General features: G+C 37.6%; 1 protein-coding gene across 5 annotated transcripts in view; it reads left to right on the top strand.

Moving 5' to 3' along the window:
- The first annotated feature begins 315 nt into the window (after window positions 1-315).
- Window positions 316-23,805, top strand: part of PTBP2 (polypyrimidine tract binding protein 2) — a 44,667-nt gene continuing 21,177 nt past the window's right edge. For 2 of the 5 annotated variants that reach the window (XM_064719587.1, XM_064719586.1), the window contains exons 1-3: window positions 316-477; window positions 2,031-2,061; window positions 13,154-13,229. In XM_064719587.1, the coding sequence (XP_064575657.1) occupies window positions 470-477; window positions 2,031-2,061; window positions 13,154-13,229 (115 nt within the window). In that variant the 5' untranslated portion in view covers window positions 316-469. The remainder of the gene's footprint in view (window positions 478-2,030; window positions 2,062-13,153; window positions 13,230-23,805) is intronic. The other 3 variants (XM_064719589.1, XM_064719588.1, XM_064719590.1) reach the window with 2 other exon arrangements.

Raw genomic sequence — 23,805 nt, 5'->3', positions numbered from 1 at the left:
GTCCCTCTGATCGCTTTCCCTGAGGAGAAGGGCCGGGACCAAGCCCGGAACTCTCTCCCTTCAACAAGTGGGGTCCGGCGGCTCAGCCCGGGCGGGCGGCAGGGAATGCCGATGGGCTGAGGAGCCCCTGCCGCCCCCCGCGCACTCCGGGCGCGGCGCTGGGGCAGGAGCGGTGGCGGGTCGGGCCAGGGCCGGGCGGGGAAGGCTCCGCCGCCGCTCCCGCCGCGGGCGGGGCAGCTCGCGCCGCCTCAAGGGCCGGCTCGGGCCGGGCAGCTGAGGGCAACAGCTTCAGCGGCGCGCAAGGCGCATGCGCGTTCTGCCGGCGCGTGCGCGGAAGCGGAGGGGGACGCGGAGCGGAGCCCGGCACTCGGCAACGCTCGGCGGTTTCCGTGCAGGCCAGGCCGCCATTTTCTCTCAGCTCCCCGTGCGCGGCTCCTGTCCCGCTGCCCGCGCTCTGTCCTGCTCGGCGATGGACGGGTGAGTGGGCACCGGGGCGCTGGGAGCGAGCGCACTGCCGCGCTTTGTGCTGCCGGCCGCTGGTGGCACCTGTCCCGGCGCCGGGCGCTCGCTGGCTGTCGGCGGGCGTCTCCGAGGGTGTGGGGAGCGAGGAGCTTCCCGCCGCGGGACAGCTGAAGCCTGAGGCCCCACGCAGGCTGGGAGCGGGACTGGACGGGCTCAGCCTCTCCGTAACTCGGGCCCCTCTGTAGGGTGCCCCGTTCAAATCGCCGAGGGCCTCGGGCTGCCCCCTAATTAAGTGTAGTGCCCGAGACGGCGCGCCCCGATGTAAAGAAGGGGCGATCTGCCCTCATCTCGCCCCCCAGAGCCTCTCGCTCCCTCCTTCCCCCTGCCTTTGGCATCTCTCCTCTGGCCAGGGGGCGAGGAGGGGCGCGTTGCTGGGCTCGGGTTTGTTTTGGAGCTGGCTGGAGAGGAGGAGCGATGCCAGCAGGAGCCAGATGTCGAGCTCTTTTGTTTTCAGAAACTGCCTAATAAGCCCTTCGGCTTCCCCCCCTCTCCAGGTGGAGAGATGCCGTTGTATATACAGTGGAGTGGCTGTAAAAACCAAAGAAGGGAAGGTTGGAAGCAGTCGGCATTAGGGGACAGTAGGGGCTGGGATGGTGAGGCACCACACGCCAGGCCTGCTTTTTGTTGCACCTGGAAAGCGGGGCTGCTGGCTGTAGCCTTCAATGTAAATACAGCTTTCAGCTTCCAAATCTCCCATTAAGTTGTTTACTCTGCTTCAAACAGAGAAGCCATCTCTTTGGTATGCTTTAAGCATATATAACCTTTCAACTGTGAGTTCCCAAGGCTTTTTATGGTTGTGGTTATAATGGTAGGAGTTACAAATCCTGTCTGAGAACTAGGAATGAGTACTGCATTGTGGAATGCTCTCCCATATTCTTTTTTGTGTGTATGTGTTTGTGGACTCAGGTTTCTTTTAGGATTGTGGTGTACACTGTGAGTGGTGGTGTCACAACCTCTAAGGAGGAGATGCACCTTGACATACCTGTTGCAATGTTTTTCATAGGTGTACCTCATTACATTTCGTACAGGTGTAGCTGCCAATGGGGTTTTTTTTCCAAGCTAATTAAAAAAAAAAAAAAAGATTGCTTTCTGCTGTTCAAAGAGTAGGTCAGACAAAGGTTCAGCTATGTTGCTGAGTTAGCTGTTTAGTTAATAGAGGTATGTGAGAAGTTTTGTACTTACTTTTAAATTACTCTATTTCTACCCTGTAATCCTATGTTCAGAAACCCAAGTTTCCTAAATAAATTTCCTGGCAGTGCTGCATTGGAGTAACATTTACTTGAAACTTTGTACTCTTGGAAAGGCCTATAAGCTGCGGGAGCTCAGTAGCTTTTCAAAGTTTCTTTTGCATTCCAGTCCTATATGTTTTTGAGCGTAGTTTCTTGCTCAGGGAACTTGTTGCGTGTTTGTTTCCTCATAATTTTGTCATTACAAGACATTGAAAAGTTTGGTTTATGAGGATAAATTGGTTGACTTATGTTCTTGTTTTTTTTTTTTTTTTTTTGCAGCATTGTCACTGATGTTGCCGTTGGTGTGAAGGTAGGATGTACACTTAACAAATAAGGGGGTAGAGTGCTGATACAAAATGAACTACTTTGAGCATCAGTAGTTGCCTGTTGGAAGATTTTAACTGGTCATTGTGAGCTGATATCTAGTCAGCCGTGTATGCTTTATTAAACAAAAATCCCTAGAGGTAAATTGGAGCCTCTACACAAAAGACTTTTCTAGGCACTGAGCTGTAAACAGTGGTTCTGGATTAATGTAGTGGTGTCAGCTTCTTACTTTGAAACTTGATTTATCATACTTTTTTTCAAAACACCACTCCCACATTGTTGCATGGGGCCTGTAAAAGTCATACTTTCTCTGTCCCTCCCCCTCCTTTTTTCAAAGCAGTTCCCAGTTAAAAAAGAAGTGACTATCTATAAGAGGACAGAAAAATGGGAGCTAGAATTTGTTATGTAGACACAGAAGTGGGTGTTTGCTTTGCTGTAACTTTTATTTCTCAAGTTCAGTTGTGAATTTAGTATACTTTCATAAGAAGGAAAGGGCTTCTAAATAGCAGTTAACTTACTATTTATTTCACTTTTTATTCAAATCTATCACAGGAATTAGATCAGTACTCCGCAGTAGTAGATAAATAATGTTTATGCAAAGGGATATGGGACAAGAGAACTTCAATGAATGCATGAGAGCAATTCTATTTCAGTGGCAGAAGCAGGAGTTTTCTAGTGCATACAGTTAACTTTTTGTTCAGAGACTTTGTAGCTTGTGCTGTGTACCTGCCTTTTCACCTGGAGCTGATCAGTGCCAGCTGCTTGCTAAGCCCAGCTTTGTCTAGAAAGGCCCAGTTGCTCAGATTCACTATTGGTCCTGCTGGATTTGGACTAGTTCTTATATAATGCAGTCAGCCTGTAGATACAGCAGCTGTTCTGTTGGATCTACCTGTGTAATGTTTCTGGGTAAGCTTGCTTGTAGGAAGGGCTGTGAGAAGTCAGTTATGTGGATTCTGCACCCATCCAGCTCCATGTGTTCATGCACTATTGGAGACAAGCTTAAACTCATCTCTGAATCATGAGTAAAGTGTGGTTATTAAGGTACTTCCGTGGGAGCTAAGCACAATAGAACTGACATGATTATTTCTCTGATGCCTGGGAGGACAAAGTGTTAACTAATTAAAACATAGCAATGTATTTAGTAGTTTGGAGAGATACCTGAGGATGTTCCAAGTCTTTCAGCAGCAAACTGTGCTCCATGTACACAGCTTCAGGGCAAAAAATCTAAAATCATTAATTACTCCTAGTAATTTTTCTTTCTAGTGAAGAAGTAGTTTCAAGTAGACCATGTATTACTTGGATCTTTAATTCTAACATTTGTCACTTCAGGAGAAGTAAATTGATTCAGTATCCCTTTTATTCTTTACTGTGAGCAACTTCAGTCTGTGAGAACTTGAGTGTTACAAACTCTGTCTAAGTGGGTAGTACCATTTCAGAACCAAATTTTAAGATAGTAGCCAGACAATGAAATAAAGATACTTCAGATGATGTAACTGCTTTCTTCTGTTGATTTTAGAAGTCATATTATGAGTGTAAGAAAGAAGGCAAGACAGGTGTATTGGAGGCAGTGATTAAAAACTACAAGGAAAAGCTCAGAAGTATCAAAAAGTTGTGCTTTTTGCTTGTAAAAATGGACTTGCTGTCTGGTTTCTGGAAGAAAACAGTCTATGCATGGAAGTAGTGCAAATAAATAAGGATGATGATTTCCTGAAGAAAGCTGTTAAATATGGGAGGAGTAAACTGGATTGTATTCTGGAGCTTCTTTAATTATCTCAAGGTACTGCTAAGAATGGAGAATGGGATTTCTGTCTCATGGAGTGTGCATAGTGAGGTAATGCCAGCTTCACTCGTGCTTTGTGGAAGGACATGTGGAACATTTGTCCTTATGGTGGCTATTCATTGCTCTTGATGGACTGATGTTTTCAAGTTGAGGAATGCTTTGCCTGTCAAGTGTATATAAACAACTGGGATCAGTCATCTGGCCTTCCCTTGGAAGTTTTCTTTTCATGGAGTGCTGTGGGAGTGTGTAAGAATTAAGTTTTGAATCCAAGGAGTTGCATTAGCAATTTTAATGCTCTTCCAACATTGCTTTTGTTGAGACTGGATAGTCATTGGATGTGGGCAGGGATTTAGCTGTGAGAAGTTGCCTTATCCAGAATGTTTCTTTTACTTGATGCTTTCTGATATTTTTCACTTAGAGTGTATATGCTGATCACTTGCAAAACATGTTTGTGGTATATTCAGTTATACTCAGAGAAATGGATGGTGACATGTGACTCTTCTGTTTGGAAAATTTGCTTTATTTTATCATCATCAGTCGTGTCAATTCAAATTTAAAAGTTATATTAACTTTTATCTAGCTGGTTGTTCTCTTAAACAACAAAATGCACGTTATACTTTTAAAATTGATAAAAGAGTAAGAGAAGTTAATTATTGTAGTCTGGGTATTGTCTTTCCATTAAAAGAGGGCTTTGCAGTTTAGGGGACTGCATGTGGTCAAGGCAAGTATAAAGTAAAAGGAATGCTTCCTTATAATGCTTTATTAACAGTTTTTTAATCAGAGTTACCTACAAATGAGGGATAAATTTGAAACTATACCATATATTTATATTGTATACTTAATTTGTTTTAAAACATTCTTGTTCATCTGATGTTTGGTCTTCATTTGATTTACATGTTGAGTCACCAGAAATTAACACTAGAAACCAGTACAAAAAGTAAAACTTAAAATGGAGCTGGAAAAAATGATGAATACAACTTAAGAACTTGGTTTACAAAGAATAAATGTGAGGATTTGTGCAATTCAAAATATGCAGTGGGAACACGCTTCCTCGCTCAAATCTGTCAGAGGAGCAGCGAGCTTTAATTTCTGAGAGCATTAGAACATGTCACAACCCAGTCATCTTGTAAATACAAATGAGATAACTCATACTTGATTTGGTCTGTAATGTCTTGTTTTGCTTACCTAGAATTCATGGAGGCAGGGAAATGTCACTGCACACAGTTCACCCCTTACATTACATTTTGCAAAATAATGCAAGAAGGAATGAGCTTTAGCTCTCTGTCTGATGCTGATTTGTGAACTTGCATTGTATATGAGCAGTTTGTGCAAAGTATACTTGAATAAAGGAGAGTTAAAGATTCCAGGAATGGTAATATTTACATAGTTCATAAATTTAAAAAAAATTCAGTTCCCTGGAGAAATTTTATACATTTTATAGATTTCTTTGTGCATAATTTCAAAAATTTATTATATTCTATAAGATATTTGCTTTTTTTAAAAAAAAAAAAGTATATTAGGGTTCCTCTGCTCTTATTACATCAGGTCCTTAGTTACTCTGTGGTTATACAGTTTTGAGCATCAACATCTAATAACTGTACTTTGAATTGTTCTCTTGTGTTCTCTTTACATTACCGTGCTTTAATCTTGATATCTGATTGGCACTTGGTGTGATAGAGCCTTTTTCAGCCGTTTGATGTATGAAGTATTAATGTATCTTTCCTATGGAGCAATTAAAAGACTCTTTGGATGGATATGAAAACATAAGGAATATATGTCACACAGGTGTAGGGAATAATTTAGGTGAACTTTGGGTGCATATTGAGGGTGATCTCTCCTACTGTGTTTCAGTGTGTGCCACTTTAGTCTGATGGATGTTTCTCCTGGATGGATTGGGTGGCTGTGCAGTAAATGGGCTTTGAACAATTGAGTGACTCATTCTGTGTGTGTGCATTGCATGTTTCACAGTGGCTGAGGTGCTCTTCTGTCTGACAGGAGAACAGAAGCAGGCATTTCTTCCTGGAGCATTATTTGGTATACAGCATTTGGGAAATTTTTGACCTTCTTGACAGTGCTATGGATACTGGCCTAAAGCCAAGCTTCAGCTGCCGAGCATGGACAGCCCCAGTTGTAGCCAGGAGAGAGAACTCATTCCTGTGAAGAGTTTTGGAATGGTTAAAGATGTGGGAATGGGCTTCTTCCCCCCATGGTCAGGGCTTCAGCCATTGCAGTGTGCTTAAGAGATGAGGGAATTGGTGGTGTGTGTTATGTTTGGGGTGGATAGAACATGCTAAGAAACACATCCTAGTACTTTCTAAGTTTTCCAAACAGGATAGGATCACCTAGTCCCCCTTTGGTTGCTGTAACTTAACATGGAGGAATATGGTAGTATGGGGGAAGGACAGTGGCTGAGAACTGAGGGAGAAAGGGGAGAGGGCACCAGGTAGCACTCTGTACTCTGGAGTCGTTGTCTACTTTGGTTTTTTATCTCATGTTCTGAGGTGTAGTCTTGTCTTACCAAACTATGTTCTGAACCTTTTATGCTGGTAATAACTGAGAATTTGTTCATGGTAATAACTGAGAATTTGTTCATGGTGGAAACAAGTAGATACTGTAGATGTGCTGTGACTTTTTGTTTCAGCTGTACATGGTATTATGAAAATAGGATTGAAAGTCAGATTCTAGCAAGTTGTCAGAAGATAAACTCCCACTTCTAAAATTTAGTCTAAACTTATTTCACAAGCCTGTTCCTTTCAGTTTTGTACTCTCTCAAATTTTTTGCCTTCACTGTTGTAATTTTGGCTGCTTAAAAAGAAGGGAGTGATAGGATAAAAAAATCAGTTTATTCATACAGACAAATGCCATGTGATAGTCTGTTGTATTTAAAATGTTAGTATTAGAATTTTGGGCTAACCTTAAATGTCTAATATAATTGCTGGTAGACTAGACAAAGACACAGTGATATGAGAAAAATGGGTTGTTTGTGAGTTTTAGAGGTATTTTAATCTTGTGTTAGGTGTGATAATATTTTTAGACAGCCTTTGATTTTAATAATACTTAAGTTGTGCTAGCAGCAGTAAACAGCAAAAAAGACGTGTGGAGGATTATAGCAGTGAAGTAAGGCTGAAGTCTGACCATGTTCAAAAGTTTAGAAGTGGCATCTGGATTTGTTTTTCCAGCAGTGGTATGGGGAACATATCCATAATGACAAAAAATAACTTATTACAATGAAAGATATCTGTTAACAGTAAAGATTTGATAACAGTAACTTCTATAAATTGGCCCTGTTTCAAATGGCTTTCATATTTATTCTCAGAACAGCTGACTCCAGTTCTTTTTTTCTTTGTACTTTTTTTTTTTGTGATGCCCATTCTGTTGCTGTAATATATGTGAAGAAGTAAGAAAAGCTGAAAATGGGAAGAAAGGAAACATGTTGAAACTTAGTTTGTTCTCTGTAGTAGGTATGCTCACTGTGTGTAAGCAAGTTTTAGTATACCTGTTTGATAAATTTTGATATCTTTCACTAATTTGAAATCATGCAGTTTTTATTTGTAGCAGAAGACTTAGTTTTGCATCTTCATTGAGGGGTTATACAAAGAGAAATGCAATCACATGCACCACGCCTGAAAACATGCACTAATACCATTTCCTAGAGCTTCAGGCCATGTTTTCACAAGCAAATCAAGCTGCATTCCATTTTTCTCTCACTGTAATACTTGTGCAACTGTAGTCAATTCACAAACCTTTTTTGAGAACTCAATACTGAATGAAAAGCAAGTGATGGTATAAGTGAGTTACTTAGCACCCATGGAGTTCACGACCTTAACTGATTTCATGCCAGTATAGATAAATGGTGTATTCTTTAAAATTATTCAAGTGGGTGTGCTCCATGCATGTAAGGTTCGGGTGAAGTAGCAGCAAGCTTATAATTAAACTGTATGCTTTGTAAAATAATTATGAACCTGCATGGAGTTTCTTCTGAATATGTATCCTGTCCTGCATGGGTATTCTGTGATCCTGTACTTATGAGAGGTGTCACAAATTCCTCAGGGTAGTTTGGATTATGTGTTTTGACAATTGTGTGTATAAGCAGAGCATAAGGCAGATCAAGTGTTTTTTCTTGACAAAAGATTATGTGAGGGTATATTTATGCAGTGTTTCATATAAAAATTTATCATGTTAGAAATGAAGCATCCTTTTAAATTCTAATCCATCACATGTAAACTGAACAAAGTTTATAAATGCTGTGTTTGGGGGTTCCAAGTGTGTTTTCTGTTGTTTCCAACATCCAGTCCCCAAAGTTACTTCAGATACTGAAGCAGTGTGTTTACAATGTGTAACTGTTAGAGGAGAATGTTTTAATGTCTGGGTTGAAACTGTCATGTGCTTATTCCTCTCCCATACCATCAGGTTTCTGGCTCTTTCTTTTAAATTGCTCCCAGATGTTGTTAGAAATAAAGTGTTTTACAGTGCTGTTGGATTTCCTTAAATCACGAGATCTGTCTCCTGGCTCGTCATTCCCCTTGAGAAATTCCTGCCTGTAGGCTGAGAATGAATGTGGTGAATGTGCAGTGCAGCTGAAGTTCTCTTACTTATCTTTCCTTTGGGGGGAAAGGCAGAGAGAGGGAAATGGGAAGGGCAGAATCATCCTGGTTTTGAGAGAGGTTTCTAATATCAGCAAATATAAACACCACAAATGAGAGTATTTGTAAAAAAAATGTATTTTTTGATATCTTTGAGTGTTGTCATTTTATTTTCTAGTACAAGTTTAAGAATTTTTTTAGATGATCCTGTTGACTTTTTAACAGAAGTTAACTGTTTCTAGGAGTGTTGTAGTGCTTCTGCACATGCTGTCTGTAATACACTGCTAGGTTAGGTTTAGCCATAACTTCTGATCAGTGTGTCCATAGCCCTGAATTACTGGGGAAAAAAACCCTATGTGTCTCTGATGTAAACAGTTGTCAAAAAGTATTCTGGTGCATAAAAGACTAAACCCTTGGATGTAATAAAATCTGGGGAATGTGTTAAGTATTTAAAGCCTAATCTGGAATATGAGGCAAAAATAGTTTGCAAAGACTTCTGAATAGTATATTTTTAATTAGCTTGGCAGCATGGTATGACTATAATGGCTTCCTGAAATTATACAGATACGTAATAAAACCTGTGATAGCACAAAGCTTTATAACAGTCTTTAATGGAGGGAAGAAATCTGAAATTCTGCAATGTAAATCCAGCTTGTGTTGTGAAGGATTTTGAGTTAGCTATAACTTAAAGTAAATACTTAGGACATTCATTTGCTGAGCTAGGGGCTTCTTCTTTTGCTTTGTTTAATTGATTTTGTAAATTGCAGAAGTGACAGTGTAAGAAATAAGTATTCACTTAGGGAAATTAGCTAAACCATCAAAGTGGTGTCTTTAATGTACAGTATGTAAAATAATTTTTGTATATATAACTTTAAATTTTCACTTAAATATGCACTAAAAGTCTGATTTGGTTTATTTTTTGTCTTTTTTGAAAGTGGTCCTACATGTCAGTTTTACATAAACCCATTGATTGACAGCATGCATTAAGCATGATGTTTTCCCACCATGCATGGAGATGCTCTCGTGGGGTCCGGGGGTGATAAGGGGCTGATAACATGGGCTGAAGTAAAAGGCAGTATTTGACTGTGACAAATTCAGGGTTTGCTCGCTGCAAGATGTTAGCCTGGAAATTTCCTTGTTTATTTTGTATACTCATATTTTGGTAGATGCTGGTTTCATCAAGAAATTGTATAGATAGCTCTGATCTGAGCAGTTAGTTGTTAGTTTTTCTGGAAGATTTATGTAGATTTATCTTCTTGACACTGCTAGGAATAGAAATATGGCATTGAAGACTTGTGCTGTTGAGGCCTAGATGTCAGAAGATGAGGAATTAATAGTATAATAGCAGTTTGTACTTCTTATTTTGTTCTTAATACTCTCCCTGCCTCATGCTAAAATGGATATTGAATTAGTCTCTACCATGTTGATTTACAGTAACTTTCCTTTGCAGTTTATGGTGAAATGTAATCATAGTGTGGTTTTTTATTTTTTTTTGTTATAACTTAGATGAGAATGTTTTTTCCATCTCTGTGATCTTCAGTACTGTTATACAATCTTAAACTTGCTTTGATTCTTTAGAACACAGCAGTTTGCACAGACAGGGAAAAGAGTTAAGTGAATGTTGCTGTTGGATCTTCCTTCCTTGAGTCTGATTCTGTGTGCTCTTCAAATATCTCAGTTTGGTTTCCTTAGCTCTGAAACATTCAATACAAATACCTAATTTAGTTTAAAGGTTTGTACCATTCAACTAACAAACTTCTGTGATTGAGACTAATTAAATATTTGAGATGCTTGGAAAATTTGTTATGATTTTGAAATTCATGTGTGACATGGCAGAGTGATGAAAAGCTTTGCTCGTGGAGCATGGTGTTAGTCCTTTTTGGCTTAGCACCCTCTAAAAGAGTATGCACATAAAACCAAAACCAAGCACCCAAACCACAAATTGAATACTCCCTTATCTCTGCTGAATAAATGTAAGTAAAATAAGTATCTATGTCTATGTAATTTGGGAGGGATTGTGTTACACACTGGTGGCAGTCTAAGAGCACACATTGGCTTACTTTAGATGCTTATATGAATTTGCTTTACTAGCCAGCCAAGCTCTTCAGACAACCCTTTTGAAGTAAATCACAAAAACCAGGCAGGTATTGCTTTTGATTTTGTAATTTACCACTCTGTATCCAAGTCCATCGTGTCTTTTGCTGCAGGGCAGATTCTAAAGTTACATACTGAAGTACAGAAGGATCTAGGCTGCTTAAGAACCAATTAGGAAAAATAAGCATGTATATCTATAGAATCATTACTCTCATGGTAAGAGAGCTCTGTCTTTGACCAAAAGCTTGGGAAATACATACAGGGGTTATAGAGGTTTGCTATACATTTGTGATTTCACAGGGGAATTGGAAGAACATTTCATGTGTGAACCTGTACCTATGTGAATCAGACTTTTGAACACTAATTTATGCAGATAAGACAAGTGTAGATTTTATGATACAGGCCAGCACAAGAAATTCACATTTAATTGGTCTTGGAAGCAAAAATGTTAAAACTTCCAAGTGCAATGACAAAGTCTTGTGATTGACTGTGAAGGTGTTCATGAAATGTAAAATGATATGTTTGTAAATGAAGAGAGAACTGTTCATGAAACACAAATACAGGAACTGAATATCTACTCTGTTGAGTAATTTGTGCTCCTTTTGGATTTTTCTGCTGTGGATTAAGTAATTAACAGTTTTTTTGAAAGCCAGATTTACTAGGAACCAGAAGTTTATATAATTGTTCTTGCACTCTTTCATTCAGCAGTTGCTGTTTTAACTTTCTGAAGCTGGAGGCAAATGAAATCTGAAATTTTTCAGATTTGTGAAGTTCCTACAGGTTTTGGGAAGAGCATTCATTTGATACTGGGGTTACTTCAGCTGTTTATGTAGTAATTGCTTTACCATTGCAAATTTATGCCTGTTGTATTAAGGGAGAAAAAATGCTGGTGAATGATCTTAATCAGCTGGACTGGGAGCAGAGTCAGCGTCTGCTGCTGCTTCTGCCTGTGCAGCTGGGCTGGCCAGGCTGCAGACAGGGGCTCCCAAGCAAAGCCAGATGGGTATTGCAAGCCCTTACCACTGAGTAACCTAATGCTGCTAGTAAACTTCAACTTTGCAGCATTCTACCCTAGCCAATATTATGCTAGAAAAAGTAGAACATGGAAGGGAAAGAATGTTTGTTTCAACTTACACCTGCATATTACGACAGTAGTAGAAAGTAATGCAGTTAGAAAAACAGAATTTCTATAACTTGTCTATAAATTGCTTCTCAGTTCTATCTAGCTAAATTTTTCTTAGTTATATCTGTTTAGAAATGCATCCTTGCATTGAAAAGAACAACACATAGTCCCTCTCATGGTTCTATCTGGTCTTGGTATTAGGAATGATGCAATCTTAAGGAAACTCTTGCTCATTTGATAGGCACAGCTTTGTTGCTTGCTATGTACCCTTACACGCTTAGAGCATTCAGTAAACTGTGTAGAGATTCTTCAGAGCTGATGTTGAAAACCAAGTAAACTTTAATGGCTCTATATGTGTGTACACATATATAAACTTTAACATACTGTTCTCTGTGTGGACACAAATATAGTGCAGTATGAGAAAAGGTAAGGGTTTGATTTTTATAAGTCTTTTAACTGCGCTGTCTATGAAGGTAATAGTCTCAGATGAATTTATTATGAAGTATTGAAGTGCCCTGTAAAACGTACTCATGAACTATTCTTGATTCTCTTGTAGTGTCCACAACAGAATTAAACACATTTATTTTAATAAGGATGTGTAGAAACTTTTTTTTCCTCATTGTCATTTTAGCAGTGATCTGGATTAGTCTTAAGGGTGCTACAGAAATACTTCTGAAGTGGGAAAGAACCTGTAAGAAATTCAAGATAATATTCAAAGGATGGTTTAAATATTTTGTTTATTGAAAGATCACATAAAGGTTTTTTTAGGCTTTTTGAGGGATGATGTCTTGAGAATGAAGAGGGTTGGGGCATAAAAGAAAAAAAGAAACAACAAGGTGTGAAAAGAAGCGCCTCTTCAGCTGCGTCAAGTGCCCATCTTACCATTTGTGGAAAGGGTTATCTTGTATGATTTTACTATAAACCCTCCTGATTTTTGCAGCTCACTTTTAAGTCATTCATTAATTTCTATTTTTCATGTTTTAAGAACTACAATGGAGATGTAATTCCCTGCCCTAAGTTGTGTTTTGCAGAAAAAATGAATGTCCCCAAAATGAAAACTGGTTTCATTTCCTGTGATCATTAAATATTTGTTTTTAAATAGGGGTGTTGAAATTGAGCTAAACTCCATATTTCTTTTTGCGTAGATTTCCCTTGTAGTTTCAGCTAGATATAATAGTTTAATATATATGTGTATTAAAATATTAAAACATAAATTAATTTAAATGTTATTGAAGTAGAATAAACTTATTTAATTATATTTTAATTTGAAATGCTGGACAAAATTATTGTTCAGCAGTTTTCATCGTGTCCAGAGATGGCTTTATTTCAGTGGTGGGTTAAACAACTGTGCTTAAGCTGCTCTCGTTTCAGATTGCCATGTAAATATTCCGCTTTACTTAGATTTCAAATTGTTGCACTTATCTGAAAAGAGGAAGTATCATCTTTAAAAATCACAAAATAGAGGAAAAAAAATCTCTTACTGTCTCTTTCTTTTTAGAGAGGATCTGACGAACTTCTTTCAGGCAGTGTACTCAGTAGCCCGAACTCTAACATGAGCAGCATGGTAGTTACTGGTAAGTGATGCCCTTTCAAAGGAGAAATCTGTCATTTATACTCGGACTCATTTCCTGTTTACAAGGGGAGAACACCAAAACGAGAATCCATTGTGCTATAGAGGGATAAACTGTTGGCTTATATTAGAATATAGTGACTTTGTATCTCCTACAAACCTTGGGTGTCTGAGAAGAATAATCCCACAATCAACAGGCAACTTTGAGATGTCTGCACACAAAATTGTTGGTGGGTGATGGGTTGAAAAATCACAGTTCTCTTGTACAGTTACCTTTAAAGTAAGGACTCTCAGCTGCAAAGGTGAACAGCCCAGTAAAATCTCAGGCAAAGGTAAACAGCCCCATTCCTGTGTGACATCAACTTCTTTACTCATGGTTATCCACAAGTCTGGGTGTTACAGGGAAGACCACTGTGCCAGTTTGCTAATGCAGTGTGCATTCAGGAAGAGAGAGTTCTGGGTCACTGCTCAAGCAGGAAGCTTCATTTTGCTCCTTCAGTTTGAGATTGCAGTGGTAGAATATCAGAGCAAAGTGACTGTGGCTGTTCTTGAATCAGTTTTCTGGTGGTGCTAGATAGAAAGGTTTTTTCATTAATTGGCACACACTAAAATGCCTTCTTTTGCACTTGATGCTTCTGTATGTTGAATGTACATTGAGTTCCCTTGGAAAGCTCATTTCAGAGGTCTTGCTTTTTCTCTTTTTTCTTTTTCTACCGTACTATTAATTTTTTGTGCGTTTTTTCTCTTTTTTTTCCTTCTTGCCTTAGAGATGTGGAGGAGTTAATTCATGACATAGAGGGTTGCTGCACTTTCCAGTCACTTGCCTGGTTCACTGTTCTACTGTGCCTGATTTTCTGTATTCATGGGGTCAGCAGTATAATCACTGATATTAATAGCAGACTATTTCCATTTTAATTTAGTAGTAAGAGGTTGGGATTCAGGGCACAATTTCATGTTACCATTAGGGTGCTGTGGTGGCGACTCTTGCCAGAATGGGTGGCTCTGTGCTTTCTCATCCTACGTCTTTAGCACAAGCAGAAAAACCTCCAAATCCACATTTCTGCTATGCTCTTCTGTTGGAGTGCTCATACACTTGCAGAGTAAGTTAATGCAGCATTGAACTATTCTAACAAAATAAAGTAGTTTTCCCTTGGAGCAGCTTACTGATCAGTCATGTGACTGCACAGTTGTAGACACAGTGTGGTGTTGAGTGGAGGAGTGTGGCAGCAGAACAAAACCACTTCCATTGGCAGTTCTGTCACCAAAGGTGACCAGGTTATTCCTTTGGAGTAAGTCAGAAATGCAGTGCAGTGTAGTGCATTCACAGCCATTTCGGAACCCCTGAACACGTCTCTCTTCTCTGTTTTTCTTCCTTCCTTCTGGTTCTGAAAGAGGTCCCTCTTTTGTTCATTTTCTTGATGTCCTCTTCAGTCCTGGATATTTAGTGCTTTGTCAGTTTGCTTTACTTAAGCAAGAAACAGCTATGGAAAGAGTTGTGTGCCAAGGGTTTGGGTATCAGCAGAGGACATTAAGACAGGACTAAGTCCTAAACATTACCAAATTATAAATATATTTTTAGATAAACTTTTAGTTCCAGGAAGTTAAATGCAAATTAATTTATGAAACGAAGAAGGAGGTAAAGGAAAAAAAAATTGAAATAAGAATTATAATTGAGGTTTCGAAACAATCACGAAAGCTTGTCTAAGCAGCCCCTACATACAAATTCTTCCTTAAAAATTCTGAGAATGGAAAAACATATTTTGATCCCATTAGGTTGATCTATGGGATAGAAGTTTGATGTATTTAACAGATACGTTGCTTCCCATTTTGTTTTTATTTCCCAGCTGATTAAGGGTTTGGGTTTTATTTTTGGGAGTTTGTTTGTTGTGTGTGGGAGTATTCTTGGTGTGCGTGGGGTTTCTCTGTTTGGGTTTTTTTGGCATCCATAAGCATAACTCAAGAAACAATCTCATCAGCAGCAGTGGTTAGAGTAGCGATCTGGCTCCTGTAGTATCAGATGCCTGTCCTTAAAAGTTTCATATAAATTCATTAATATGTAAAGAAGGTTGGTGGAAAAATGATTCCAAACAAACAAAAACCCACAATCTGAAAGCAGTGCTGTAGTCCAGGTCATTCTCTACAGCAGTCTGTAAAAAGGGGATTAGTTTGTTTGGGTGTTCTATTTTTTAAACATTTTCTTGGTATTGTATTCAGATTTCATTCTGCTTGTCTTTTTGAAGTAGCACAAAAACCCCCTGTAGAGAAGGATAAATCTTCTATTCAGCTTCTGAATATATCCTCCCATAGCTCTTTTTTTTACTGTGAACCAGGAAGTACTTTTTCCAGACTTGCACAGTTTACAAGTTCAGGTTGTAACCTCAGAAGTAGTTAGATGTGAAATTGAAGCCTGTGTTAATTTTTTTGTAGCCATTTTCAGAAGCCAAATGAGTTCAGGTATTCTTTCTATCTGAATTGATGTCCTCCTTTTGCTTCAGTTCTGCTATTACTTTTTCTCTTCAGAAGAATTTAAAACTTTAGTCAATTAAACAATTATTTTTTTCTGTAGCCAAGGTGATGAATCTTTCCCAAATTTTCTAGGGCTTCAGGGACCCTGTGATCATTTATTAAGTCCCTTGTAAATGAGACGTTGTAGATACTTGCCTGTGTAAAACTAATACTTGTTCTTGCCCTTTTAATCTTAGGGTTGGGAAGTGTCATGTTGTTATTATGAGACTTGGCCATTGTTTCCCAGAGAATATAGAAACCTATTCTGGTTTTGACTGTGATATTTCCAATATCTGATTCTGTGATATTTTTCTAAGTAGGTAGCTAGGAGAACAGAACAAAGAGGTGGTTTGTCTTTGTAATCCTCTGGGCCTTTTATTGGTGGAAGTTGTGAACACAGTCAAAAAAGCAGTTATCAATAGCAGTGCCTTAGCAGGCCTAAACTTTGAACAAAGTCTTGTCAATCACAGCCTCATTTCTTTCTCTGCTACAAAAATATTAGCCTAAACCAAAATGCCTAAGTTGTCAAAAAAAGCTACCTTTTCTTGGAAGGGAAGGGTTTTGGTGGAACTGAGGGCAGTGTCATTATGGGTGAGGATGGAGATGATTTTTTAAAGATGAGCATCCTACCTTTTTATCATAGGAGGAGTTCCTTTAGTGAGTTGTGGGGGTTTTTTTGTTTGGGGTGGTTTTTTGGGGTTTTTTTTTTTTTTAGTTGTTGTTGGGTTTTATTTTTTGTTTTGTTTTCTAATTCAGCTGCCATTCAGTGAGAATACTGTAGTACTTTAATGCTTTTATGAATACTCTTGCTCTACTCTTCTCTCCTAGTGAGAGGCATGAAAGAGGAATGGTTTCTCTGCCCTATAGGGAGTCTTGCAGATGAATCCTTTCCTATTTCTTTGTGAAAGAAACTTGTGAAATTGGTGAACAAATGTTTGATTTGCGTTCTTACTGATAATTTGAACCAGTGGTAATTCTCTAAAAAAGGCCAGCATGTTTGACATGATTCAAAATGCAAGCCTTGTTCCTTGGGCCTTTTCTAAACAGTTTTGTCATCTGTATCCATCTCCAGACTGTGTAGGTGACAGCAGGTTACATTAGCAGTCACTACAGGTGAAGTTACTGTTTTAGGTACTTTCTGTGTCTTTTGTAAAAGAGCAGTCCTAAGAGTGTAAAGGAGCAGAATTCTACACTTGGATTAAGATGACTTTTATCTCTTAATTCTGAGCCCTGTTTTGGACGAATTTGATCACTGTTATTATAAGGAATTTCATATTAGTTAACTGTTTATATTTAAATATACAAGATTTATTCTTGTTCCTGAACCAGGTTGGTCAGGATGGCAGAATATTATTCTGTGAATATTAAGTGAAGGATCCCATACACTAGGTTAGAATTTGTAGCAAGGGTGAACAGCTTGTAAAGTACAAGATCAGCAAATATCTAAGCTTAAGAAGTTCTTTTTCTATGTTACATGTGTAAGTTTCTGATGTTTTTAATACCAGCTGACATGAGTATATTAAAGTTGTGTTCTCAGAACTACAGGCCTTCTACTACTGCTTAAAGTACTGCTAGTTTTCCTTTAGCTTTTTTTGAAAATATTGTCAAAGTCTATTCTTATTTTCTTCCATTATCTTGCTTGACTCTGTTTTCTTTAGAGAGCATAAATTTCTCATAAAGACCCATGAGTTAATTTTTTTTTGTGTTGGTGCACAATGACTAGAAAGGCTCTTTAGGTAAGCTAAAATATGATTTGGTAACAGGATTTTGAGAAACCAGAGCTGAAACCAGGATCTTTAAATAAATATTGCTGATTCGTACATTGCGAATGGTTTTGAAGACATTAGTAAGGCAGATTGCAAATGATTGTACATAAATAATTTTTGTACCTTTCAGTGCTGTATGTTCAGTAAGTACATAGTTGTTTATTCTGCAGATTTTAAATGCAAGGAAAAAAAAAGCCTTATCCTTAAAAAACTGGAAAATTTGTTTCCTCTGTAAAGGAGTAACCTCTGTAAAAGGCATTACTTTTTCACTGGACTTGGTGTGAGGCTTTGGCTGTTCAAGACGGAGGATTGCTTAATGGAAGTTGTAGGAAGAGTTATCTCTGTGGAGATGCTCGTGCCATGAACTCCTTGCTGAAATCCACATACAAAAAAGGTAAAATTTTTAAGGGATGTAGATAAAAAGTGAAAGATGTTGATGAAGATTTTATGAAAATTGGCTTGTCAAAGATAAGAAGAATTGGCAGGTTTTCTTGTTGCAGCTGCCATCAATTTCATTGTTGACGTTGGTGTGTTTAAAGTAGATCAGTAGAAACGTTCCAAAATTGTTTTGCAGCTGAGCTCACCAAACTCCTGGAGCTTTGAATGATACTGTTGGTCTTGTTTTTACTTAATTAGCAGGGAATGTTAGGAGTGACTTTGGTAGGTACTTCATTGTATTAACAGAATAATTAGCACTGAGGCATACAAACTAATAATATTTCAAGTGCTGTATTTAACTTGGGCAGTAAACATGGATGTGTCATAGATGTGCCGTGTTTGCTAGCACATTAAGTAAAATTAGTTATTAGTTAAAATTAATGATGCCTAAACTTAGGTAATTTACTTCTGAAGTTTTCAAATTGATTACAATTACTAATAATTTGAAAGATTTTAAGAAGTACATTACATGTGATTGGAAGATATTGTAATTTAATAATACAGTATACTTTACATATTTCTACAGATACGCAGATTTAGAAACGTACAAAAATAAAAAATGTCCGGATGGGAGCAATAAAATGTGGCTGTTATTATCAATTTGGGTAATTTCTGTCTGCATTGCTATGCTGTGGTAACTCCTTGTTCTACTTCAGTTGGATTTCACTCTAGCCTGTGGTATTTTTACATATTTTTAAGGACCAAATTAAGTGCATTCATGTTAGACTGCAGCATTGAACTGTAGCCACTATCCCATACTGTAAATGTGTTATCATAGTGCTTGGAAAACTCAGTGCTCAGTGCATTTTGAAACAGGCACAGTCTATGTGCAGATGTGCCAATTAAAAACTGTATTAAAGTTTTCTTTGTTTTGCTGTGTTTACTTATTAAAGCTCAAATTCCTCTTAAGCAATAGTCTTTGTAGTGTAAGATAGTTTTAATATTGGCTGATCAAGATTTTTGTATGTACATGGCTCATGTCTGTGGTAAACAGCAAAAAAACCCTATTAACAAAAGCATAATTAACACTGACCAGTGTAACCTAACCTTCAAGGTTAACAAGTGTGGACTTCAGACAACTTCATATTCTATGTATTTTTATTGTATTTTGAGTGGATATCTCCTTTTCTTGTTCTTTCAAACATTTTGAATTCCAGATTTTATCTTTAGGTTGGACTTTTGATGATTTACATGCTAAAGCAAAGGTCCTGTATATTTGCTTTTGGGAGCCTGGGAGAGGTCACTGGTCAGCTCCCTTCCTACATTCTATCACATCAGGGTAGGGTACGTATAGGAAAAATCTCCATAAGAAAAGAACTTTCCAGAAATAAAACCACAGTGGTCTCTATTACACAATTTGTGATTGTCTGCAGTTTGTTGCTGGTTGGTTGAGGCAGATGATTGTGTTCAGTAGCCAGTGCAACATTTTACTATTTGTCTAATAAACTAGGTATCTTCAGTTGCATTGCCTTTCTCTTAGTGACTTATTTCCTGTCTGGATATGTGTCTTGATGTTCTACAGTTGATAACCTGAAATCACATATATTTAGCCAAGGTAAAGCAAGAAGTGCTTTCTGTATAGAACAGCACTGAATATTACTGCTATTAAGCTTCTTTTCTCTAGTATGTACAAACTGAAAGTTACTCTTTTTTTTAATTGGTTGTTGGTATGTACTGGCAGTTGTGAACCAGAGTGATTTCTGCAGGAAGTGTGTGTATTTATATATTATTTCACTACTGCAGATATGCAGGAATTTATAGCCAGTGTCTTGTAGTAATTTTTACTCTTTTTTTCCCCTTTTCAGGAACTAATGGGTGAAAGCAACTTTATATTGTGTCCAATTTTTTTTTTTGCCTGTGCCCACAGAGTTACATTTCTGTATTAGGAGATTGTGTGCTTATGAAAAATGTTTGATACAGAAGAATTATGCATCTAAAATAAAGAATTCTTAGGTCATATATAAATATTTCTTTTTAAAAAGTGCAGAGAAAAGCTCCTCTAGGATGAAATTTTATTAAAATATGTTTTCAAAATCAGTTATTATCAGATAGTAAGCTGTTCATTCTTTGCTAGGACTTAGGCTGAACTTAGCAGTTTTTTGCAAAAACTTGTTGTTTGCATTGAATATTCATAGCTTGAATGATTGAATGACTTGGACTTAAAATATGCCTTGTGTATACTGCAGTTCATTTTGTTGCTTTTTTATATAGGTACCTATTTCTTTGTTTAATAAAATAGGAGTTTCTCACTGAAAATGCCAGGACCTGAGTTGCTCACATTATGGCCATTTAAAGGCTTTGTCAACCTGTAAATATTCAATTTCAACAAGTTGATCTGTGCTGAATTGAAGGAACTCTATGCAGCAGGGATGTGGCTTATGTATCAGTTATATTTAAATTGTAGTATCCTATTTGATTGTGAGAATAATGCTTTGAATATCATTAGTAAAGATGACATCTTGTTTAAGATTTAATTGCCTGATGTCACATGGAAACTGAGTGCTTCATCTCCTTGGTGGAGAGATGCAGAGGACTTAGATCAGTGCTATGGGTGTTACAGAACATGGGTTTTTACAATAGTCTGAATTGAATAGAACCATTCCTGTGCTCAGTGGATCTTGGCAGTGCAGGGTTAATGGTAGGGCTTGATCTTCAAGGTCTTCTCCAACCCAAATGTTTCCATGATTCAGAACTAGGTTTCTAATTTTTTTCGGTTTATATTTTTTTTAAACTATGCATTTGCAGCTATAACTTGATTTGTAAATGAGCTAACACTGTGTTTTAGTCATTCTCCCAGTGCTTCTTAAAACTTTTTCTCCCAATGCAAATATTGTAGCCTGCTGTTTTCAGTGCATATTTATGTTTGTTAAAGTTTTAGCAGTAAAATATTTGAATTGGGTCAAGATTTTCAAGTCCAGTGAAAGCCAGACTACGTCCTGAAATAGCTACTTGCCAGTAAGTCTCCAGTTCAACAGCAGTTTCAGCAGTAGTTATTAGTCAGGTTGTGAGGTCTCCTCCATCATCCCTTGGCCTCTCCCCAGGTTTCAGCAATTTTATTTTAAGTGCTGTATAGGGAAGGATCTTTCAGGTTTGTTGCTGCTTAGACATAGACTCTGTTTCTACCAAAAGACCATGTTATTCCTCTAGTACCTTGCTCCCCTTGGACTTGGCTTTTAACCTTTATGGACACTGATTCTGCTAATAAAATTTGTTAGAGGATGAGATCGTTGTTTTAACAGTAGTTAAATTCACCTTTCAATGACTCCGAACAAGTTGTGCTCCTGTGTCATAAATGTGGTTTTCTGTTCCCAAGTGCAATTTAATGATGCATCTTCAGCTGTGAAGTACCATTTATAATGACAAATAAGAGACTACAGTAAGAGAGGTGTCATACAGTGCCAGAATCTCTCAATAACTCTCCTAAAAGCTAAATTTAATTTGTTCCACGAATGTCTTTAAAAGTTCACTTCTGTACGTGCATGCATATTTAGTGTATGATACAACACTTCATTACTGGAACTGGAAATTACTGTTAGGTGATGCTGAATGGATAACCAAAAGTAGTAAAAGTACATATTCTCTTTGCATTTGGCAGCTGACATGTTCATCTGTCTTCCAAAATCCATTGTTAAATATTTTGGCATAAATTTTACTTTAAGAAGGTGGGCTTCATTTTTTAATGAATGGTACCAGTTCACCTTTCATTGTACAAGAGATGCTTTTGCCCATAAGTAATAAACAGCTTTTGTCATGTTTACCTGCCCTACTGCTAAAAACATTTTTTGGGCAATTCCATAGCACTGAGAATGCTTGTTACCAGTCCTCCCATGCTGTCCCTCCACCCCCCATTTTCTGATTCCCATGTGTTCTTTTGTGCCTAATTCTGTATTTTTTGTATATATTACTGTAATATATTTATCTGCTCTTTCACATAAATGTTTTTACCCAGGCACTTGTCTACATAGCTTTTTTTACAGTAAGTAAAAAAAAAAGTTACAAGTAAAATGTAGTTGAGGTTTAAGACCATGTAGGAATAAAATTGTGTGGGAGGCTTGTGTATGTGAACTAAGTTGAAGCTCTTAGTTGCTGTTTAGGAAAAGATACACATATTTAGTACATCAAAATGCTTCTTTTAAACTTTTTCTTTAAATTTACTGCAGCAAAAGTTGAAAAACTGTGTAAAATGCCAGTGTTAGTAGCAATGCTAATAGATGCAAAATCAATTGGGTAATACAGTAATTAATAAATTACTGTGTTAAATAGAGAAATATTTGATATACATATATGTGAATAATTATGTACTGGCCAGTGCTACCTTTGCTAGAAATGCTGAGATTACCTGAAGCCTAATTTAAATAAGAACTTCAGTGTAACAAAAAGTAAATTCCTGGACATTATGCTGTGGAAAGGTTAATATGTTAAAATTGTCTGTTGAAAAGCACACAAAAGACAAAACATGTCTGCCAGTACTGATCTGAGCCATCATGTTGAATATTTTTCTGGTGATGTAAAAAAAAAGAGGTTTCTTAATTTCAGAAAATCCTTTAGTTTGAAAGCTTTCTCATTTTCATTTCTGATTGCTAATGTTTCATATTTTTTGAAACTTTAATGCATTGAAATTATTCAGAAAACTGAAGTATGAAGGGCATTGGACATGTAGTCTCAGTATCACCTTAATTCTTTTATCCTTTGCAAGTTTGTTTTTAACATGTTTGTAATGCATTGTCCAGCCTATCACACTTCACCTTCTTTCTTCTGTTCAGTTTTTTTTTCACTTTTGTAGAGATTTAAATTAAGAACTAGAGAAGACTGTTGTGTGATACGCTTCAGGTGAAAAGTAAAAGTACTTTTTTCCCACAAAATTTGGCTGTCTATCTCTTTGAGATAGTGTTATAATGTATGATTTTGAGCAAGTGGAATCTGGTTACCTGGAAGCTCAATCTCACCATGTTTGCCAAAATGGTTCAGGTTAGAGTTCTGTGTAGACTTCAGATCCTAGGTCAGTGTGTATTTTTTCAAATTTTACTCCTCTGTGTTCCACCAAAATTTGTCTTTCTCTGCAGCAGAGCAAAATAAAAAAAACTACTATTGCATGGATTCTAGCATTGTCAGTTGGAGATACTGCTGGCTGAATTTGGACCAGTCTTGAATGTTGTTAAATTTTTATTGGTTTGTCTGCTGTAGTAAGGTTAGTAAGGTGGAAAACACTTTGTGTTCTTCAGTGCAAGAACTTTCTAAAAGCTTAGTCATGGAAATTTTTTTGGAGGAGGGTTGATGGTAGTGGTACAGGGTGTGGTTATGGAATTACTGCGTGATGTACCTCTAAGACATACTGGTTTTAACTGATAGGATATTTTGAATTTTGTATTTAGATAAATCTAAACGTCTTTTTTGGTAGAAGAAAGGGAAGTCTTATCACTTGTTTCACTCATGTCTAAGTGCATGCTGATTTCCAGCACTGATTAATTCATTAATATTGTATCTTATGACAGTGTTGTTCTTTAGCTCTTGACTCTGAGGTTTACTCCACTGACATATTTTTAACCTAAGTTAATATTTTTTCTGGCCTTCTTTCAAAGGCAAGATTTCTTCCATCCAACTGGTTAGCTGCTTAATTCACCAAAAGGAATTCCAGTTGGAATTTTGCTGTAATTCTTTGTAAGAATTCTGGAGAGTAATCTAAATAGTCTTTCTTGTGTTTTGTACATTGATGCTAATGCTTCCCTGATTCTTTCAGGGAAATGTATCTGGATCTTCCCCCATCCCTGTCTGTGTTGGCTGCATCATGTTATTAGTTGATTTTTCCTTTTTTATGAGTGAGCTCATGGTTCAGAAGGGACATTTTCCTACCTTAAATTGTTGGTTTCATCA

This window comes from Zonotrichia leucophrys, chromosome 8 (assembly GCF_028769735.1).
Source record: "Zonotrichia leucophrys gambelii isolate GWCS_2022_RI chromosome 8, RI_Zleu_2.0, whole genome shotgun sequence".
Classification (NCBI taxonomy): Eukaryota; Metazoa; Chordata; class Aves; order Passeriformes; family Passerellidae; genus Zonotrichia; species Zonotrichia leucophrys.
The sequence above is the reverse complement of the archived record's forward strand: the minus strand, read 5'-3'. Positions and strand labels throughout refer to the sequence as shown.